The following is a 20651-nucleotide window of genomic DNA, read 5'->3' on the forward strand; positions in this document are numbered from 1 at the left end:
GATGGATGGATGGATGGATGGATGGATGTCTGCTACATTTTTTCATATATAATTTTTGTCGCCAAAATGTTTAAATAATCATTAATATCAATTGCTCCATCATCAATAACTACTTGCCCAATTCAGGGTATTGGTGGTCCAGAGCCTATCCCGGAATCATAGGGCCCACGGTGGGATACATCCTGGGCAGGACAGTCTCTTACACACACACACACACACACACACACACACAGGGCAATTCAGAGTCACCAATTAGCCCGAAACAGTACAGTACTACACATAAAGTACATTAAAATTTATTAGATTGCATTTACTTATTTTATTTGCTTAATGAAAAGCATACAAGAGGTGGAAAAAGTGTGCTTGTGTGCGCGCGTGTGTAAAAAATGCTTCATTACTACATGTGTACGTGACATTAAAAACCACGTGCTGAGTAAGTTTCTACAGCATTGCCAGGGCTGAAAGCACGCGACTTCGGATACGTACACGCCGTGTTACGTCATCTACGCACGGCACGGAACGGCACGTCACGTCACGTCACGTCTCGCCACACGGACATGTTCCGTAGACAAAAACAACAGAAAGTGCGTGCGCGCTCCCGTCTTTAAGCGCGTCATGTGTACGTGCTACGTACGAACCCGAGTGACAAACAGGCCACGCCGCGCGTGCCAGCTTCTGTGACAGCGGCGGCGCTGGAGACGAGACGAAGGAGCGCGCTGAGAGAGCGCGGCCACACGCCGCCCTTGAAGAGTTTGTTGGCGGCGCAAACTCCGTGTAAACAGACTAGGAACTGTGGTGGAAGAGCGCGAGAGCGGAGTGGCGGACAGACGCACGACGACGGCGACAAGGAGGAGCCGCCGCGGCCCGAAGAGGGCAGCTCGGCAGCGGCGATGAACTGACCGCGCGTCCGTCCGTCCGTCCGTCCCTCCCTCCCTGACTCCTCGTCAGTCTGGGGACATACAGACAGCGCGCGAGGAGCGGCGCGAGCGCCACCGGGGACGAGCTCGGCCCGGGTCACGGTGACGGTGAGTGAGCGCCTCGCGACGACGTACGGTACACTGTCAGTGAGAGTGAGTACAGAGTAGTAACTACAGTCGGTGCAGCGCCAGCGGGGCTTTTATTATTATTAATACAGTACAGTACTGCTCTAACTTAGTCTAAGACTTTACGAGTAACTAACCCGCTCTGCTTCAGTGGGCATAAAATATAATACAGACAGACAGTAACTACCTGAGTGGGACTTACAGCAACTGCCCCTTCAGTCACTGGGCTTTATTAACAGTAAGTAACTGCCCTACGCACACAGTGGGGCTTTATGTACAGTAACAGTGAAATGATGTTTAATGCCTCCCCCCCCACCCCCCCCGTATCAGTGTCCTTGTACAGTGGTGGTTTGTCATTGTTACCCCACAAGAGATAAAGGGGCAGCGGTGTGTGTGTGTGTGTGTGTGTGTGTGTGTGTTACAGCCCTCGCCGCTCATTGTCCCTGAGTGTGACGCTGGCAGTGCGGGCTATGGCCCCCCGCAGAGGAAATGCACGGCTCGCTGTAGGAGGTGCTGGCCGCGGGTTCGAGGAGCTCCGTGTGTCGCTCGTTCCGCTGTCGTGTGGCATCTTCGCAGAGCTGGCAAAACGCCACGGTCCAGGTTCCAGTGTAACGTACGGCCCGGGGTAAGAGGCAGCGTGAGGTACAGTAACACCGCGTGTCCCGTAGAGCTGGACCCTGTTTGACCGAGGGACGCTCAAGGTGATGGGGGGTCTAACTTGGTTTACTGAGCCTCTGTGCGGTGCCCCGCTCCCCCGTCCGGGGGGTGGCGATCACTTAATTTCACGTCGCTTTCACGTGGGTTTCAAGGTTTCGCTTCATCCCATTAGCATAAGGCACCCCGTTGGCGAGTTTCTCGGAACCGGCCCGGGGGGGGGGCGCTGTTCCAGCAGAAGAGCTGCACGCTTATGGAACATAACTCAAAGTTGGCCTCTAGACCCTTCAGTTTCGGAGACCCGCGCGTTTCATCGTGGTAACGTTATGTTTCCCGTCGGCCTGCGGGTCGGCAGGGCTCCGAGCTCCGACGCGCACGGGCCGGAGTGTGACGTGTCGGTGTGTGTGTGGCGCTCGCGGTGCCCACCACACACAGTCCACATGCCCCCACTCTTGGGTTTGAGAGAGCCTCAGCTCACACCCCCCCAATCCACTCCTCTCAGCAGCTTAGCACATGCCTTCATGCAAATCAGCTTGGGTGAGCTGCAGGTTTTAACTCAGGTGGGACCAGAGTTCATCATGGACCTCAGTGCTGGTGCTTACAGGTAGGCTTTGGGTCCTGTTCCTCCTTCCCTCCCTCTACCACCGCCCTGCAGCCAGAGGGACAACGGAGAATATTGATTGATGATTGATGCGTGCACCAAGACGGCTAACGAGGGCGAATGATAATTAAGCAGCGTCAAAGAGCACACACGTTGTAAGTAGAGGAAATGCGTGAGTTTGCAGTGAGTGCGCAGAGTCCCGGAGTGCAGAACGCACACCGTCTTGGGCACAGCGTGCATTACTAGTAAAGTTAGTATAAAAAACGTGGGCAATTTCAGCGAAAATCGTGGTACGGTGATGAAAAACCACACTAGTGTGTATCAGTGATATTCAACACGTGGGTCCAGGAGGTTCCCTGGAATTTTGGAGGTTCCTTTTCCTTTTATTGCTTTTCTCTTGTTACCCTTTTGTGTCCCTTTCCTCGGTTGCCAGTCTTGCCTTACTGTATGGCTTTACTGCCTTGTACACCAGCTGTAGTGAGGAAACGTACAGCTGACCTTGTATCTCCAGGCTTGTATGCTGTGTATCTCCTCGGTCTGCTCCTGCCATGAGTCGTTGATCCTTTGACCTGTAAAAGTCAGTTGAATGGAAGGGAATTGTTTCATGTTTTCGGGATGGAGGAGTTTGAAGGACGTGAAGGAGCTGCAGCTTGAATGAGCAAAGGCCGCATGGTGGAGAAGGGGTGTATGCCGTGTAGTGCTCAAACCCTCGCGGGGGTTCCAGCACAGGTGTGATGTGGGCACCTGAACCTCCTGGTACCCCAGAAGGAAGCTGTAGAAAGAGGAGCACCTTGGAAGGTGGCGTTTGGCCCCAGTGAAATGGATTGTGCTCTCTTTTATGGTGCAGGATGTTCACTCACACACACACACACACACACACACACACACACACACACTCACGCATCATCTGAAACGGCTTGTCCCATACGGGGTCGCGGGGAGCCGGAGCCTAACCCGGCAACACAAGACGCAAGGCTGGAAGGGGAGGGGACACACCCAGGACGGGACGCCAGTCCGTCGCAAGGCACCCCAAGCGGGACCCGAACCCCAGACCCACCGGAGAGCAGGACCCAGTCCAACCCACTTGCACTACCGCACCCCCCTCGCAGTGCAGATTGTAAAGAATATGAAATAATGTTTGCCAGGCATGAGTCGTGTGACGAGCTTCTCCTGGGCGATTTTTCGGGAGACGGGTGATTGGTGCGACAGGTGTCTGTATATAGCGGTAAAGGGGTGGTGAACTGTGCAGGAGGCCACTTTCACTTCATTGCTGTGTGTGACTTCAAATGCTCACGTAGCTGCCAGGTGCCCAAAAGCCACAGGTGAAAGGTGGTAGGAAGTAAAAGATGTGTGTGCTGAAGGCATGTCGATTACTACTCCTCCACATGGTGGAACCACAGCAATGGTCCAGCGATGGACACTTCTAGACGGCGGTGAGAGCAGCCACTGAGCGCGAACCGCTAACCATGTGTTCCGCACAGCAGTGTTGGCATTGACCCCATGTCCGAGGTCATCTTGTTGGGTTAGGGTGGACAAGCGAGGCGGATAAGTGTCCGGTCCAGCAAATGTCTGGTCCCCCGATGCGTCCGCTAGCCTGTGGATTGTTGCTAAATTGGTTAACGCTCTCAGTTGGGTTTGCTTATGTTGGTTGCTCTGCGCTGCTCCGCACTGAAACAACCGCACAGCAAGGATCGCTCACTGTCCTTTTTGCGTCTGCATGAAGCCAATAACTTGGAGCGGTGAATGGATCAGCTTTGCGGTGGGATCGTAGTTGACCCGCGGTAGAGTTCGGTCAGAGGATGCTGCTCCGACTCGTACCTGGGGCGCAGCAGCTCTTGCAGCATAGCGCCCAGCTGGGGCACGTGGTCGTCTCTCTTTTCCTGGAAAGGTGGACTGGCGAGCGACGTGCTGACCTCTTCAGCTGCTGGCGGCTTGGAGGACATTGACGCATTCACTTGAGCTCGTTCGAACCCCGAGCTAAGTTGGCCCGTTAGAGGCTCGAGGCCGTGGAGGGAAAACGGAGCCGGCGAGAGGCCCAGTTGCTCATTTGAAGGGCGATGCGACTCGGCATGAAATGGGAAGTTGGCAAAAGGCTCGGTAAAGCGTGGGATGTGCGTGTTGCCGGAGCACGCGTGTGCGTGTGCACGTTGTGTTCGGCGCGCTCGTGACGGCACCGCTCGCTATGTTCCTGCCCGCTTTGAGTCGCTCGCTGAACGGCTTTGCTCGCTTCCTTGTCAAATGAAAAGGAGTTTGGGACCGCAGGCCGGTGCCTCACAGCTTCGGGACTCTGGCTGCGAGTCTAGCAGGACGCTCTACGTGCGGTTTGCGTGTCCCCCATGTTCCCTGGTTTCTTGGCGCAGTCCAAGGACGCGTTTCACATGAACTACTCACACTCTGAACCGCACCTTGCGTGTATCGAACTGGCATCACATCCAGGATGCACCCTGCCTCGCACCCCATGCCTCCGCGATAGGCTTGGGACCGCCGGGGCCCTACGCCGGACAGGTAGGCGCTAACGACGGAGGGATGGAAAGAGGCGTTCCTGCTCGGCAGCGGCACTGCCCTATTGTGGCGTTTGAACTCGTTTCTCGTGCCGCCCTGTGTTTCCACTCGTGTGCAGTACAGTGTTCCGTTCCGCACCGGAGTCACTCGGCTTCAGCAGATCTGCAACAGCCGATGTGCATTGACGAATCACATGAGGGGGAATGTGTGTTTCCTGGCCACGCCCTCCCATGTGTGAACTGCAGGTTTCGTCCTGCGTCCTGGGTCAGCTCAGCGAAGGGCGAAGGAACCAGCAGGACGGGTTCCTCAGGGATGAGTGTGAGAAGGGAGACGATCTGTGTTTCCATGCGTGCTGTACCATCAAGGAGTACCAAGCATGTGAACACACACATAAAACACACAAGTGCAGTTAGAGTTCCACATGGTTGGAACGCTGGAAGTGCTGATTTAGCGCCAACAATAGGTGTCACCCACACGAGAGGTTGAACTTTGCCCGACCTTGTGAGGTTTATCTGCATCACTCTGTGCACAGCCTGCAGGTGTGTATGTGCGTGCATTCCAACACACGCTGCCGGCTCCACTCCGCATGGCACAGCATTTGCTCGGCAGCAACTCATCCTCGGGGTCGCTGATTTGCACCTCGGGCTCAAGCCCAGAGCGATTGCAGACACGGTGCCGTGACCCGGATCGCTAGCTGACTTATGGCAATATGTGGAATGATTTGAATGTGGCTCTTCGTGGTGGGGACACGACAGGACATGGCGGGACGGCGTCTCTGCACCGATGTGCACATGTGGAGGGAGGGCAAGTGCCGTGCGCGCTGATGGCTTCACGTTGACATTGATGGATTTCCCAGATGCTTTTCTCCAAAACATCATGCAGCTCAGAGTAAACACAAGTGCAGCAGCACAGAGGCCCTGGGTAGTAACACACGATGAGTGAAGTGACACTGCTGTCACGGCGGACATGCAGCGCTGCACACGGGTTCGAGGGACGCCGATGTCATGGGCAGGTAAAAAGCGTGGTGACGGTCTGACTAGCCAAGGTTGCAGGAGGACTTTAGAGAAGTGGCTCTGAAAGACATGGGTTTGAGATCCGTCTGGAGTGATTAGTTGGGATTCAGCAGCTGTGAGGGACTGAAGGAGCTCGTTGCACCATGAGGGGGACAAGTGTGTGAGTAATGCTTTGAGGAGTGTTTGTGTGCCTCACCTGTCAAGTTGTCAAGTCAACGTCTTATGACACAGCAGGCATCAGGAACGTGAATGGAAAGAAGTGCCAGGCACAGGGTTCGAATGTGGCTCCATTTCTGTGCTGTTGTAGTGTGAGTTTCCTCCCGCTGGCAGTCCGAGGACGTGTTTCAGGTGAACGTGACTCTGCAGTGGGGTGGGAGGAGGGGCAGCTGTGGGGCTGCTGGGGTCGAACGGGGTCATGGGGTCGCAGCAGCGCTCGGTTGCAGGAGCTTGTCTGTGGGGTGAATGGCGCTCTGTCACCTCTGTGACTGTGTGCTGTGGCTCCACCCCCTCGTTTGACTAAGGTCTCGCTTGTTGTTGTGTTGGTCACCCCACCCCCACCCCTCTATTACCATCGCATTGGACACGAAGGAAAGCGCTCACTCAGCAGCTCAGCCCATAGAGGAGGGGCTCTCAGCCCCGCTGCCCTGGATTACGATGGACTCGCATCTGTTACCGTGGTTTCCGAGTCCCACATCCCGCCCCCCCCAGCAGCCGGGTCCTTAATCCCTGGGTGTGCGGTGAACGGGGGGTGCGGATCTTCAGATTACCCTGGATTTAGACTTCTCCCTCAGACCCGTTGGTCAGACCTTTGGTCCCAGAGAGCCATGGAATGGTCTTGAGAGGTGTGCGTGGAGCCAAACAGCCCACGGTCCTCGCGCACACAGGCGGGGTTTCCTTTGGACCTTGGTGCTGTGGGACAGCGCAACCTCAGTGAGTGGGGCACCCTTCCACATGTACGCTCTGACATCCAGGGAGCAGCGGAGGCCCCACGTCTGTCCTTGCGGTTCTCCGTTTCCTCCAGAGCCATGGGCTGAGCACGACGGGGAGGAGCTCGTACCCTGGTCGCCTGCTCCGCTCTCCCATATGGAAACAATTGCCTGGGCAGATGCAGGAAGCTGGAGCCACATCCTCTCTCTGAGAAGAAAGGACTCATTGGTCACCTTGCTCTTCCAACAGTCTGCTACCTTTTCTGGTTTGCTATTTCTCGAGTTTCGCCCTGCTGCTGGCGCTGTGTCTGTGGCGTTCTCGCTGAACTACCACCACAACGCAGTCAGCGACCAACCAGAGGAGGATTCGTGACCCATCCTGCAGGGACAGAGACGCGAGGTCATCGTGTACATACAGCGATTATCGATGAGTTACAAATGCAAACCGCACTTTGGTTATGAATTCAGTTTTTGCCCAAGCTCTTGGGCTGTCACTGATGCGCCAACCCCACCCCCAGATTAAACACGCTGGCCTCTTTAATTTTACACTAATCAGCTCTTTTTCTGGGCCGGGGGTGGGCTCATAGCCTCTTTGGTTCCCCTAATCTCCGCAAAGCTGCTCGTTGCAGAAGGTTCCGGAGCTCGGCTACGGCGCCACGGAGGGTGCCCCTTACCTTCGGCTTACGCACGTCCTAAAAGTGAGTCCCTCTGGACCACCTCGTGCACCTCTTACTCAGCAGGTCGGACACCACAGCCTTGCCCATTTACACTTATTTTACCCATTTGTACTATATCAGTTTTGGGTAAGCATCTCGATCAAGAGTGCTAGAGCAGGAGGTGGGATTCAAACCCCCCAGGTCTTTGGATTGTGAGACAGTGGCTCTAACTCAGGGGTGTCAAACTCAATTGCACAGGGGGCCAAAATCCAAAGCACACTTTAGGTCGCGGGCCGAACAGGATAAACATTTATTGAACACACTAAAACTAAACTTTTAAAACTTAACTTTTTTGAACATAAATATGAATAAAAACAGACAGGAATATTATTCCGGAATAAATCAACTCAAACCTTAAATAACTTATATTTTTATGGAGAGCAAAATATTATATCCTGTCTAAATTATACAAGTTAGAAATAAAGTAAACGTTAAAAGAACAAACATTCGAATTTCTTTACTCTTATGTCATTTTATATAAAAAATAAACTTAAATTTTAAATATCCCAAAAGATTTTGCTCGCCATAAAAATATATCCTGTCAAAATTATACAAATTCAAAATATGAACATGCTGCATAACAAAACCTGGAAATATAAATAAAATTTGTGCTTTTCAGCAATAACAAATCAAATCATTCAGTTGTCTTTGCTCTTATGTCATTTATCAGAGCTGGACGCCTGGCATCTTTTTTTGGCAACAAGTTCGTTTGTTTGGTGTGAGGTTCTGTGTTGTGGAGATTCTCAGGATGGACTGCAGGTGCTCATCAGTGAGACGACTCCTGTGTGCTGTTTTGTTAGTCTTCATCACTGAGAAGAGCTTCTCACACAGATATGTGCTACCAAACGTGCACAAGGTTCGAGCCGCATGTAGACGGAGCTGGGGCATTTCTGCGGGAATGGAGTGAATAAACTGTGCGGGCCCTGCAGTGTCGTACTTTGCCTTCAGTGTGCCATTACACTGCAGCTCAATCAGCTCCATCTGAATCTTTTGTCTCATAGTGCCGTCTTAGATTAAATTCTTTAATTACAGCCACATTAGCTCCACAAATGAGACACACGGGTTTACCGGCAATGTCAGTAAACATATACTCAGCCTCCCATCGGTTTTTAAAGGCTCTGTTTTCAGAATCAACTTTTCTCTTCGGCATCGTGAGGGCTAGCTTCGCAATAACTTGCAGCATCATAAGCTAGACTTGATTAACGCGGGAAATGTTCGGCAAGGCAGCTGAAGCGCTGCATTATGGGATCTGTAGTTTATTGTGTTACCAGCGCTTCATATCGCCGGGCCATTAATAACAATAATATATAAAATGATCTCGCGGGCCGGATATAATTACATGCCGGGCCGGATGTGGCCCGCGGGCCTTGAGTTTGACACATATGCTCTAACTGCTGCCCCCCCTTTTAGTCCATAACTCTTGCTGATGCTACTGGAGTTGCACATTCCCACCTATTAATTTTTCCGGCGATGGTGCAGTAACAGTGTAACTTACCCTTCTTAGGCACACTGGAGAAGGAAGGGAGTTATTGATGACTTACTACCGGCGACGTAATGAAGCGAAGTCCCCACTAGACCTCACGCTCTGTTCTCACTTGGTCTCCAGCGCACTGGTGGGGGGTGGGGTGAGTGATCGGAGGAAGGTGGGGGGTTGTCTGTGGGGGGCTGCCACCTAGAGGTCGTGTGTCTAAGTGCACTGACTGGGGTGGAGGCTCTGTTTGTCCAGTGTTCACTCAAATAAAGAGGTGTGAAATAGTTTTAGTGTCTCTCTTGTGCTCTGCACACGTTGCAGACGAGTTTACCCCAGTAAATACATATCTGAAGGGTTTTTCTCTCTCCCTCCCTCTCGCTCTCTCTGTATCTCCCTCCCCAGGCCGCGATGCTGGTGGCATGAGGGCGTCCGGCATGCTCTAGGTGCCGAACACAGTGCCATGGAGGGACTGAAGAGTGAGCAGCGAGAGGAGCTGGCGTCCACTGCGACAACGGCGGTAGGACAGGATGGAGCGGCGCCCCACCCCCAGGGCAGCTGGTCCTCGCCAGGGGGCACAGGCCCCGAGACGCAGCAGGAGCCCGAAGGGGGCGAGGCCTCGGACGGCACTGAAATGGAGGCCTCGCCCGGCACCCCGCACTGGGACGGCAGCTCCCAGGAAGACGACGTGGAGCGGCCCGAGGTGCGACTGGAGCCGGGCAGCAGCAGTTTTAGCACGCCGGACACCAGCAGTCCTGCGGCATCCAGCAGCTACACGGGTGAGAGGAGCCGCAGGATCGTAAAGGTTCACGCGCTGTGTGTTCAGCAGCTTGTCGTGTCGTGCACACAGCCAGGAGCACGAAGCCATTCCTAACTTGACTTGTTTGTGTATCTGTTGCTTTGACCAGTAAGTCAGAATTATTAAAAAGGTTGATAAAGGCGACGTCCGTTGATTTAGTTACCATTACCTTAAGACCTGGTGAAACCGTAGGTATATCAGGTATAGCTATAATAAATATAAATACTTTCCGGCACTTTTTATTGAAAATATTTTTACTACTACTGATAATACTGTAAGTTGTATCCACCATGTCCAGTGGAGTTTTCGCTGCTGACTCTTTCGTTGTGCAAATGCTCGCAGCACTGTCACCCCGTTACTGATCACTGACACTGAGGAATACCAGACACGATGCGTAAACACTGTGGAAGAGAGTTGAATTAAGGCAGTGCCGCACTCCAGGGTGGTCCTGCATAAACGCTGGTCGCGGTTGCTCCACCCCAAGCGTACATTTGAAACAGTACACAAGCATATCTTGTATCTTATATCTTGCAAAATTAATATAAGGAGTTAGTGTGTTCAGCACCTCCCTTCTTTAGTGTTTTCCTAAACCAACAGTTGTCTGACTGTACAAGTGTGAAATAAGTTGACCTGTTGACTGCTTCCCTAATCGTGGCATTCGATCAAGGTGTTTGTGCTTGAAATGGTGTGTGTGTGTGTGTGTGTGTGTGTGTGTGTGTGTGTGTGTGAGACAAGACCACTCATGATCTAGTGGGAGTGGTTTCCATGGCTGTACTAACTGGCTTAGAGCCGCACGTCAGCGGGAGGTGCGAGACATGACTGTCAAGTGTCGCTTCCGCTGGCAAATCAGATTTCATCTGCTGAAAGACATCGACCACGTGTGTCAATAAAGGTCTAAGAAGAAACTCGAGCTCAAGAGAAGGGTGTGTGTTGGAGCCCTCGCCGTTGTCAGTGTCATCAGTGTGTGCCTTTCAGCTGCTGACTCCTTCCAGAAGAGTCTGCAGTCTGAGTGAGCAGGGTCACATGCGTTCTGTGGTACGCAGACATGCTGTTTAATGTCATACTTTGGTTGCTTAGCTGATCCTCTTACTAGAGTGTGAAAGAAACTTGGATCTCAACTTTTCCGGAATCATCCAGCCCAGACACTTGCCGAACACCCTTTTGCACACTGACCCTTTCTTTTATTAACAGTACACTTATAATGTTTTAAACATTTTACTTGTATTTTATTCAATTTGTGTCCGTGTTAGAGAGAACGTAACCTGTTTTCCCTCTAATAAACCCACATAAATAGGGTTGTTTGGCTGCTCTACTTCAACTCACTTCCACAGTGTTTACAGGTCCTGTCTGGAGTCGCTCAGTGTTGGTGATCAATAACAAGATGAGGAAAGCTGCACATTTTGGGGACTTACGGGATGAAATATTGAGGTTCGAATCCGGCTCAGTCCGAGTGGGTTCCTCCAAGGTGCTCTGGTTTCCTCCCACAGACCAAAGACATGCATTCCAGTTGAACCGGTGACACTAAATCACCCATAGTGAGTGAGTGTGGCTACTGGCATCCAGTCTTACGTCAGGTGATTGTGGGATAGGCTCCAGACCACTGCGACCCTGACCAGGACAAGCAGTTAGTGGAAGTGGGTGAAGAAACTTGAAGTTAATAAAAATGTTCAAGTCCTCCAGATTTTTATTAGTAACGATATCCAAGATTCTTATTGCATCTGAACTGAAAACTATTTGAGGACAGATTGTATTATTATAATAATTATTAGTATTATTGTTGCTTGCTTTACCGATTGTGACTTAGAGATGGACGTTGCTTTGGAGTTACTAGCAAACGGAATTATGAACAGGCTTCTGTTCTTACTGCCCTGTGCTCCTTGTCCACGTCCTTCTCGCCGTGTCTTCGTCAGTAGCAAAGGCCCTGTAAAGGAGAAAGGGCCGCTCTGTGTGCGCGCGCGCATGCGTATGTGTTTGGGAGCTAATAGAAACATTTTAAGCAGTGGATTATTTTGGACCAGCCTCTAGCTTTCACGGGATCTTCTGTGCTCATTATGGCAAGACGTCATATCTGCCTGGTTTCCTGTTCCACTTTAAAAGATGAAGAAACGTTCCATGGAGATTTCCCAATCACGTCCCTCAACCCCCTTCCCATCCCTCTGAGACGGCAGCTGAGGTGCCTCGAACCCGTGACCTACACACAGCCCTACGTGAGGAACCTAGACGGTTACGTGACTGCGTTAAATGCCAGTGACGTTGATGTCACCAGTATGTGCTTTGTTTAGCTTCTCTTCTCTTGGACAGGTCATCTGGGGACACAGAGTCTACATGTATTGTTGTAATTATTATCCATAATTTAGAGCGCGCTCAGTGTGCTCAAGCCGCTCGTGTGCCTCCTCATAGTGCTGGCGATCTCTCCTGCCTGGTTGCCTTTCCAAAGGTGCGGCAATCACGTTCATTGTGTTCCTAAATTGTGTTGTGTGCGCATAGCTCCGAGATCACTATCTATCATAATGATAATGAATAAAAGTTTATTAATACAGGTGGCCTTCTGTTTATTTAGCGGTTACATCCGATAAAAATGTTGCATTTTGCTAAAATAAATCCTTTGTAAAAGGGACAAGCTGCTATTCGCTGCTGATTGTTGGCCAATTTGTCCCATAAATGTGCATTTTTCTCATCTTGTTCCTCATCCCTGCCGCTCAGGAACACAGAACAGGAGTTGTAAACACTGTGGCAGTGAGATAAATTAAGGTGGTTCCACATTCCAGTTCTTATTTGAGTGCTCTTTGGTGCCATCTACTGGCTTGGAGGGTCAACTCAGGACATATTTGCTACTCTGGAGACGGACATATTAGAACATGCACAAGTAAAGAAAATAGATTCTCCACTTTATATTTTACCGCTAAGCATCCAGTGGTGGCTCATGACACAGGTATCCAGTCTAGTTGAGTGCCAGATAGCGGAGGGTTTCGCCTGTGAAGAGGTACATCGAGGCTACAGGTTCGAGTGCCAGAAGGATCCTACTGCTGGACCCCGGGCTTGGCCCATGGTTGAAACTTTGCAAAGTGTATGGTGAAAAGTCACAGTGATCTTGACAGCGTTTCTGCTGTGTGATGCCCCCTGGCCGTGCACAGACCTCTCGCAGACATCCTCTCCCTCGCTGTCGGAACAGCTGCGCCTGGGCCGCGACGACTCTGCCGGCTCGGGGATCAACGTCGAGTGCCGCATCTGCGGAGACAAGGCCTCGGGCTTCCACTACGGCGTCCACGCCTGCGAGGGCTGCAAGGTGAGCCGCTGCGGCCACGGGGGAGGCGGGGCACGGGGCGTGTGCCTTTGAGTTGAACTGTTGCACATGGGGTCTCCTCTCTTCTCTCCTCTTTCCTCCCTCTCCACCCCGCAGGGCTTCTTTCGACGCACAATTCGCATGAAGCTTGAGTACGAGCGCTGCGAGCGCAGCTGCAAGATCCAGAAGAAGAGCCGCAACAAGTGCCAGTACTGCCGCTTCCAGAAGTGCCTGGCGCTAGGCATGTCTCACGATGGTGAGGGGGGGAGGAGGTCAGCGCCACACACGGTCACTGAGGCCTCACTCTTGGACCCTGTTCGGCAATGTTTGCCCTAAGGACCGGACTCCATAGCTACCTATTTTCCCCCCCGTTAAAACTCGCATTAACAATACTCACCCGGGATATTTGGCTGTGCACAGCTCACACACGTGTACACGCTGTGTACACAGAGTGTTTCATTATAACATTAATAGTGCATGTAACACACATACAGGAAACAACAAAGCAGGAGCTTTCGGCAGCGGTCTGAGGTGTGCAGTGCAAACGCTGCTGTCCCTTAGATGCTGCGGTCGAAGAGCACCGAGAGGGGTGCCAATCACAGGACCTCCTGGAAGGGCATGTGTTCCCCAATCACGGGCTTACTGGGCAAAGTGTGCTTACTAGCAGAGCTTTGCTCTTTAACCCGGTTCCTGTGGGCAGCAGGCAGTGCAGCGGTACCTTTTGTTGCTGGATTCGCAGGTCGCGGGTTCCAGTTCCACCTCCTGGTACCAGTAGTACCCTTGATTTGGTTACTTGGCCTGATTTCATGTAGTGGAAAGTACCCAGCTTTGAAAATGGGTAGATCAGAGTGAGTAGGTTAATGCTGCAAAGTATCACGTGAATGTGATGCGACAGGTGTGACTGTTGAGCAAATGGAATTATCAGTGACGCAAAACAGAGAGTCAGCAGGAACACGAGTTGAGAGCACTGTGGGGTCACGAGTAGACAACAATACTGCCTGAAGACACCAGGTTCCAGTCCTGTGCCTCAGACCGAGGGGGTCGTAGTGTATCTAGCACTTGTAAGTCACCACGGTGAATTAGGTGTGTGGGCTGATAACACTACATAGAGTTCACTGGAAGTTGCTTTGGAGAAAAGTGTCTGTTAGACAAATAAATGTAAACATGTCAGGCAGCACATTTATGTTTATTCATTTAATTGATGCTTTTCTCCAAAGTTACTTACAATGTTAGTCTACCTACAGTTATTTACTCATTTACAGAGCTGGGTAACTTCACTGGAACAATTCAGGGTAAGTACCTTGCTCAAGGTTACTACAGCCAGAAGTGGGGATTGAGCCTGCGACTTTTGGGTCCAAAGGCAACAGCTCTAACCACTTCGCTACCAGCTGTCCCCCTGGTAGTCTCTCCTTCTGGAAACCTGAGTCCAAACCTCGTTCCTTCTGTTTTTGCGCTCTCAGCGATCCGATACGGCCGCATGCCGGAGGCGGAGAAGCGGAAGCTCGTGGCTGGGCTGCTCGCGGGGGAATGTGACCCCCAGAGCCCCGGCAGCTCGGACCTCAAGACGCTGGCGAAGCATGTGAACGATGCCTACCTGAAGAACCTGAACATGACCAAGAAGAAGGCCCGCAGTATCCTGACTGGCAAGACCAGCGCGACCCCGGTACGAAAGAGAGCCACCTACACGGGGGGTGGGAGCTGTCCACAGGGGCCACGCGTTGATCACTGTCACCAGCACTTGTGTTGTATCCCCCCTGCCCCCACAGCCGTTTGTGATCCACGACATGGAGTCGCTGTGGCAGGCTGAGAACGGGCTCGTGTGGAATCAGCTCATCAACGGCGCGCCCACCAACAAGGAGATTGGCGTGCACGTCTTCTACCGCTGCCAGTGCACCACGGTGGAGACGGTGCGTGAGCTCACAGAGTTCGCCAAGAACATCCCCGGCTTCGTGGACCTCTTCCTCAATGACCAGGTAGCCCTGTCCTCTGTGTGTCGAACGTTTTCAAGTGAACGTTTAAACGTTTCCATCTGGTTAAGTGGCCCTGTCATCCTATGGGACTGTGTTCTGAGCCTGTTGGCGCACACCCGGGCACTCCTGGGCACTTTAAAACCTGATCTGAGCTGCTGCCCTCCAGGTGACGCTGCTGAAATACGGCGTGCACGAGGCCATCTTCGCCATGTTGCCCTCGCTGATGAACAAGGACGGCTTGCTGGTAGCGGACGGACGCGGTTTTGTGACACGCGAGTTCCTGCGCAGCCTGCGCAAGCCTTTCAGCGAGATAATGGAACCTAAGTTTGAGTTTGCTGTCAAGTTCAACGCTCTGGAGCTTGATGACAGCGATCTCGCCCTCTACGTGGCTGCCATCATCCTGTGTGGGGGTGAGTGGGCTGAGCGACGCATCACATGAAATGAGCTGCTTCGGCGCAACTCGGCGCCCGCTAGGGCCCTCAACACAGTTAATACTGAGCACTGCGGCGGTGAGTTGAATAAAAGTGGTTGCCACTCCTGTTCTGTCGGGGTGCTCTTTGCTGCCAGGTAAAAACAGGTGGCACTCCCTCCACTACAAGCTGCAATTTCAGCAATCAGATCTGTGAAGAAACGTCTGTTTAAGTAAGAGGAATGTGTACCTTTCAAAATCCTCAATTCAGTTGTTTGTAAATTGAGGAGCCAGCAAGTGGCTTTATGTTTACACACAGCATGAAATTTTGCCAGAGCTCTGTAGGTGTTGAGCTGAAGCTCCTGGCTCATGTGAAGAACAGCAGGCTGTGGCACTGGCCATGACTGGGGCGGTATTACTCTGTTTTACTTACCAAAGTGTGACGTTCACTGCCCACTGTGCTGTCAAACGTCTGTTGTGGATGTCGTCTGGCAGCAGACCTTGCGCTCACCCAGCGAAATGCTCGGTGTCGGTGTGTCTTTTATGTCAGCTGACCGTACGTGAGTAAAATGTAAGGTTAAATAAGGTGGAGGAGTGACTTCTACTGCGTGTTTGTTGCAGATCGCCCAGGCCTGATCAACGTGAAGCAGGTGGAGGAGATCCAGGACAGCATCCTCCAAGCGCTGGACCAGCATCTGCGAGCGAGCCACTCGGACACACCGCACCTCTTCCCGAAGCTGCTGCAGAAGATGGCTGACCTGCGGCAGCTGGTCACGGAGAACGCGCAACTCGTGCAGAAGATCAAGAAGACGGAGGCAGAGACGTCGCTGCACCCGCTGCTGCAGGAGATCTATAAGGACATGTACTGAGGCGCTGCTCCGCACCAATGCAGCCCCCTTTAATTTAAAGACCTCTACAGTATACACATCTACATGATGTTTTTAAAGGTGTGTGTGTGTGTGTGTGTGTGTGTGTGTGTGTGTGTGTGTGTGTGTGAGCGAGAGAGTGAGAAGCCCAAGAGGGCTCAGCGCTGTTACTGGCGAGACTCATGTAGCACACAGAGCTGTGTCGCGCTGGGAGAAGGGGATGGGGTCCGGATCTTTCTAGAGCGGGCTGTTCCAGGAGAACACTCCCCGCCACTGCGGCCCAGACTGCCCTCGGCCCTTTCTAACGGGTAGTCGTCACTTTTTATAAGTGATATTTTTATAGATCAGCCCAGTTATGGAGTTTTATATATATACGTATATATATATATATATATATTATATTTTTTACAGTGATCCCCTCACATAATCTGTATTTTGGTTTATCATGCTGCTGCTGGTAGAAATTGATTAACAGGTCCAGTTATGTGACCATGTGTCTGTAGGTCAAGGGAGACGAGGGTCAAGGGTTCAACGTGATCAACGGAGACGCGTTACCGTGGCGATAACCAGCACTCAGGGTGTACGTGTGACTGAAGTGGAGCCACATCCCTTCGGGGCTGACACGCTCAGAATGGGTCGGCCCTGCCCCCACCCACTCGAGAAAGCACGGGGCTCTGCTTTTCCGCCTGTTGTGGCACAAGTGGGGCTGCCCGAAGGAGCTCTTTGAAGGGAAGCGCGCCAGTGACATCCTCGGCACGGTAGCTCTCACAGGTGGTAAAGGCGACTAAACGGTTTTCTTAAAGACCCGTCAGGAACAGGAAGCAAACTTCACATTGGAGGTTGATGTTTTTCCGCCTCCTGAAACATACTCCATGGTGGTTCGAGGACCAGGACCCAGTGCTGAATTTCAGGCCTCGACGCGATGCTCCCTCTAGCTGTCGTCATTAATGCCGCGGATACAGCGCTCTAACTACTAATGAAAAATACATTTCTGCTGTTGCAGGAGCTGCTTGAGTACATAATTCAAAATAATTACTAAGGCATTTCAGATTCTGGCCATTTTGATGTTTCTGTGATCCCTGCGTGGCCATTTTTTTATTATGAAGTGAGACGTGTCACCCGTGAGCAGAGGAGCTGCCGAAGGTCCCTTGTTGGACATCGTTGGCCTTGTTGAGTGTTTCACTACGAAGGTGTGGCTAAAGCTCAAAGTTACAGTGCTGAAGTTTAGCTGTCAAAGAAAAGCATTCACTGACGAGGAATTTGGGTTTTGCCCCTTTGTTAACCCTCCCGCCGCACATCCCAGGTCAACACTGGCTGTTTTGTCCTTGCATTAATTGTTTGCTTTGCAACAGCAAAGCTGCACAAATGAGTTTTGTGTGTGTGGTTTTTTTTTTTTTTTTTTTTTAAAACAATGGATATTATCTCCCAATAGAAATTCCCTGTGTTTCCCTTTGTTTCCGTACCAAATATCATCTGTAGGGTAATTTAGGCATGCCTCAGGGGTCACCTCCAAGGACAGTGCTTTTTTTGAGAACTTTGATTTTTGGGAAACTCTTAATTCCAGGAGTTCTGAGCTTTGACAGTGTTACACATTTTCTGTGTTTTACTTTTTCACAACAAAAGAATCTAGACCTCAGGCCCCGAGGGCTGGACCCACTTAACACTTGTGTGTGTTTTTTGAACTCCTTTTACCAGACTTCACAGTTCTGAGGGGTATTGGCTAAGAACTTGAACATGTGCTTTTTGGCCCTCTAGGAAAAAAGCCAGCAGGATTATTATTTTGTGTAAAACCTCAAGGAGCAGAAGTGGTCTCGTTGATGGACACAGTGGCGCAGAAAATTGTATCATTGGGCGTCTTCCGCTTGCCCGCAAAAAAGAGGTGTGTTTGTGAATGTGCTTCACCTGTGTGATAGCTGAGGATTGTTGGCAGTAAGGAGTCGAACGTCCTGCTTTACTGCTGCTGAGCGGAGTGTGTGGAGTGTGTACTGGGTGGGCTAATGTTGGCTCTTTCCGGTCGCCTGTTGTTCTCGCAGGCGCTGCATTGACAGCCCCTCTCTGAGTGTGTGCGCTGCTTGTGAGAAGAGTCCCATGGCTGTATGAGGGCAGGGCGCACGACGCTTCCAGGTATACCCCGGCCGCGGTCGGTGTCACTCTACAGTCTTTCTCGGTTGTACTCAGTATTGCTGCCTCGGGGCGCTCCGCTGTCCGCTTGGCCTTTCTGCTCGCACACAGTTTAGGTGTCACGTATGTTCTAGATCGCCGCTGCTGTCCCAGCAGCAGTGAGAGAACATTGTGTAAACTGTACGTCTCACAGTCCCCGTCCTCGACGTGTCTACGGTCCCCCGCGGGACAGGGCTCTTGTTTTGCTCGGCCTTGGACCCCGAACCTTGGCAAAGTTCTCACTGCCAATAGGATGTTTCAGCCTCTTTGTTTTTGTGACCCGCCAGGAGAGAGGTGAGCAGTGAGGTGTATCGGCGGAAGCGGCAGCCACCGTGCTTCCTGTTGAGCTTCGCTAAGGAACAATGCCTTTTGGCCTCTGCGGGATGCGGGCGTGTGGGATTTGACCCTCTAACCCCAAGTGTTGCTAGTCCTCCCTCTCCCCTCAGCCAATCTGAGCTTCATCTCATGAGTGACGAGCTTTCTCTCAAAGCCCCCTGTGAATCTACCTCTGCCAGTGCTTCCCTCCTGTCCATGGGACACAACCACACTCACATTTCCTCACACAGTTTTCCTCTTTGCCTGTAGCTGTGGATCGAAGTCGTCCGTCGATTTGTGCAGAGTTACTTGTTCTGGGAAGTAAAGAGCTCAGTACCTGCCCCAGGTGCTCACATCATCAGATCCACTGGCGGTGTCACGCATGGCCACACGTGCAGATGTCGTTCAGCAGCACATATCATATGAAGGAGATGTGTGCTTGCAGGTGTGCGGCCACAAATCCCTCTCCCCACACCACCACCAGAGGGGGCCGTGCAGCACAAGTTGGCTGAACAAAAGCACCAAGATGGATGGAACCAAGTGACCTTCCCTATGCTTCCAGCACAAGTGGGACCTCAGTTATACCACGCTCACCCGGCTCCTCACTGGACACACCCTCAGCCAGCTCTTTGGAACTCTGTCCGTCACCACGTCGTGCACGTCCCTCGCTCTCAGTAGGTGGGCTTGTGTCTGCACTCCCTAAACCTTCGTCCATGTGAGGAACCTAAAAACACAGTTACTGATGTGCTAGTGACATCGGTCCCTGATGGTTATCGAGTTGCTCTCCGCCCTTGTTTGTTCGCCTTGGAGGCGCCAGGGGGTGCTCACGTGGCCTCCAGCCCAGCCTTAACTCGTCGAAGGCTTACGTTGTGCACGTGACACGTCCCTTGGGTCGAAGCTCAGTTCCTGAGCACTTTTGCCTTTAAGGTGAGGGATTGCACACAGGGAGCGAGGGCTCTGCGGTGCCACGGCGCCTCCGCTGGCAGCAGGAGAGCAGTGCAGCTGAACACAGCACTAATTGAGAGGATACACAGCACACCGCCTCCTCAGTTCGGGACCAGAATAATCGGTTAGTACCTCGGTTTGGTCACAATTTCAAAGTATAACTAAATTAAAATTACTCAACGCCTGTATCTCTTTGCCATAAACTTCTGTCTGCGGCTGATTGGTCACCGATTCGTCCCGTAAACACGAACGGCGTTCTGCATCTTGTTATTGATCCACACTCAGGAACACCAGGCACAAGCTGTAAATACCGTGGAAGTGAGTTGAATTAAGACGGTACCACACTCCCACACTGCCACCTGCCGCTTTGAGAACCTAAACATCACATTCACACGGCTAGAGACAGATTTTAGAGTGGAACGGTCAAGAGAATGGACATGTCAATAAACTGGAAAATGTATCTTGGAATATTATGTGAGGAGACCGTGTACATATGTTTATAGTTGGTTCTTCAGCTCTTTCCTCATCCATTTCCCAGGGATTCAGATAAACATTGGAACTGTTGGGGGATGTGTTTGGCATCGTATTTTACACCAACTGATGGCAACGCATCCTCTGTGTGTGCATGTATGCGTTCATATCTAAACGCACTAACGTTGGCAGCACTCCCCGAAGACATGTAACAATCCATGAACTACAGATGCAGCAGGAAATCACTCCTACACATGTTCCTTCTTTGTAATGGTTGTATTGTTCATATGGTCCTTGTCCCTGGGCAATGTTGGTGTCCCATGACACTTCAGAGCATTTTCCCAGATGTTTTAATTTAAAAAAATAAACCTCAGTTTTATCATCCAGCCTTTGTTGTTTTGTGTCATCTGTATTTAATTGCTCTGCTGCTCTTCGCCTCTGTTATCCACTGAGAGAAAGACGCAGCGGTCAGCAATGTCATTCATTTATCGGAAACTTTTCTCCAAGGTC

General features: G+C 51.6%; 1 protein-coding gene across 1 annotated transcript; it reads left to right on the forward strand.

The window, feature by feature from the left end:
• Window positions 1–556: 556 nt before the first annotated feature.
• Window positions 557–20522, forward strand: ppardb (peroxisome proliferator-activated receptor delta b). The gene is made up of 9 exons (XM_018746817.2): window positions 557–1025; window positions 9329–9702; window positions 12857–13008; window positions 13123–13261; window positions 14466–14668; window positions 14772–14978; window positions 15142–15385; window positions 16006–16331; window positions 16754–20522. Exons 2-8 carry the CDS (start codon window positions 9387–9389, stop codon window positions 16251–16253), a joined length of 1509 nt encoding a protein of 502 aa, XP_018602333.1. The 5' UTR covers window positions 557–1025; window positions 9329–9386; the 3' UTR covers window positions 16254–16331; window positions 16754–20522.
• The last annotated feature ends 129 nt before the right edge of the window (window positions 20523–20651 follow it).

Source organism: Scleropages formosus, chromosome 2 (assembly GCF_900964775.1).
Source record: "Scleropages formosus chromosome 2, fSclFor1.1, whole genome shotgun sequence".
NCBI classification, from domain to species: domain Eukaryota; kingdom Metazoa; phylum Chordata; class Actinopteri; order Osteoglossiformes; family Osteoglossidae; genus Scleropages; species Scleropages formosus.

Excerpts from the sequence above, each read along its gene's own strand:
- ppardb (XM_018746817.2), top strand. The coding sequence starts at position 9,387 with ATGGAGGGACTGAAGAGTGAGCAGCGAGAGGAGCTGGCGTCCACTGCG. Across the intron at positions 13,009-13,122 it reads ACGCCTGCGAGGGCTGCAAG|GGCTTCTTTCGACGCACAAT; the intron begins GTGAGCCGCTGC and ends TCCACCCCGCAG. Across the intron at positions 13,262-14,465 it reads GCTAGGCATGTCTCACGATG|CGATCCGATACGGCCGCATG; the intron begins GTGAGGGGGGGA and ends TTGCGCTCTCAG.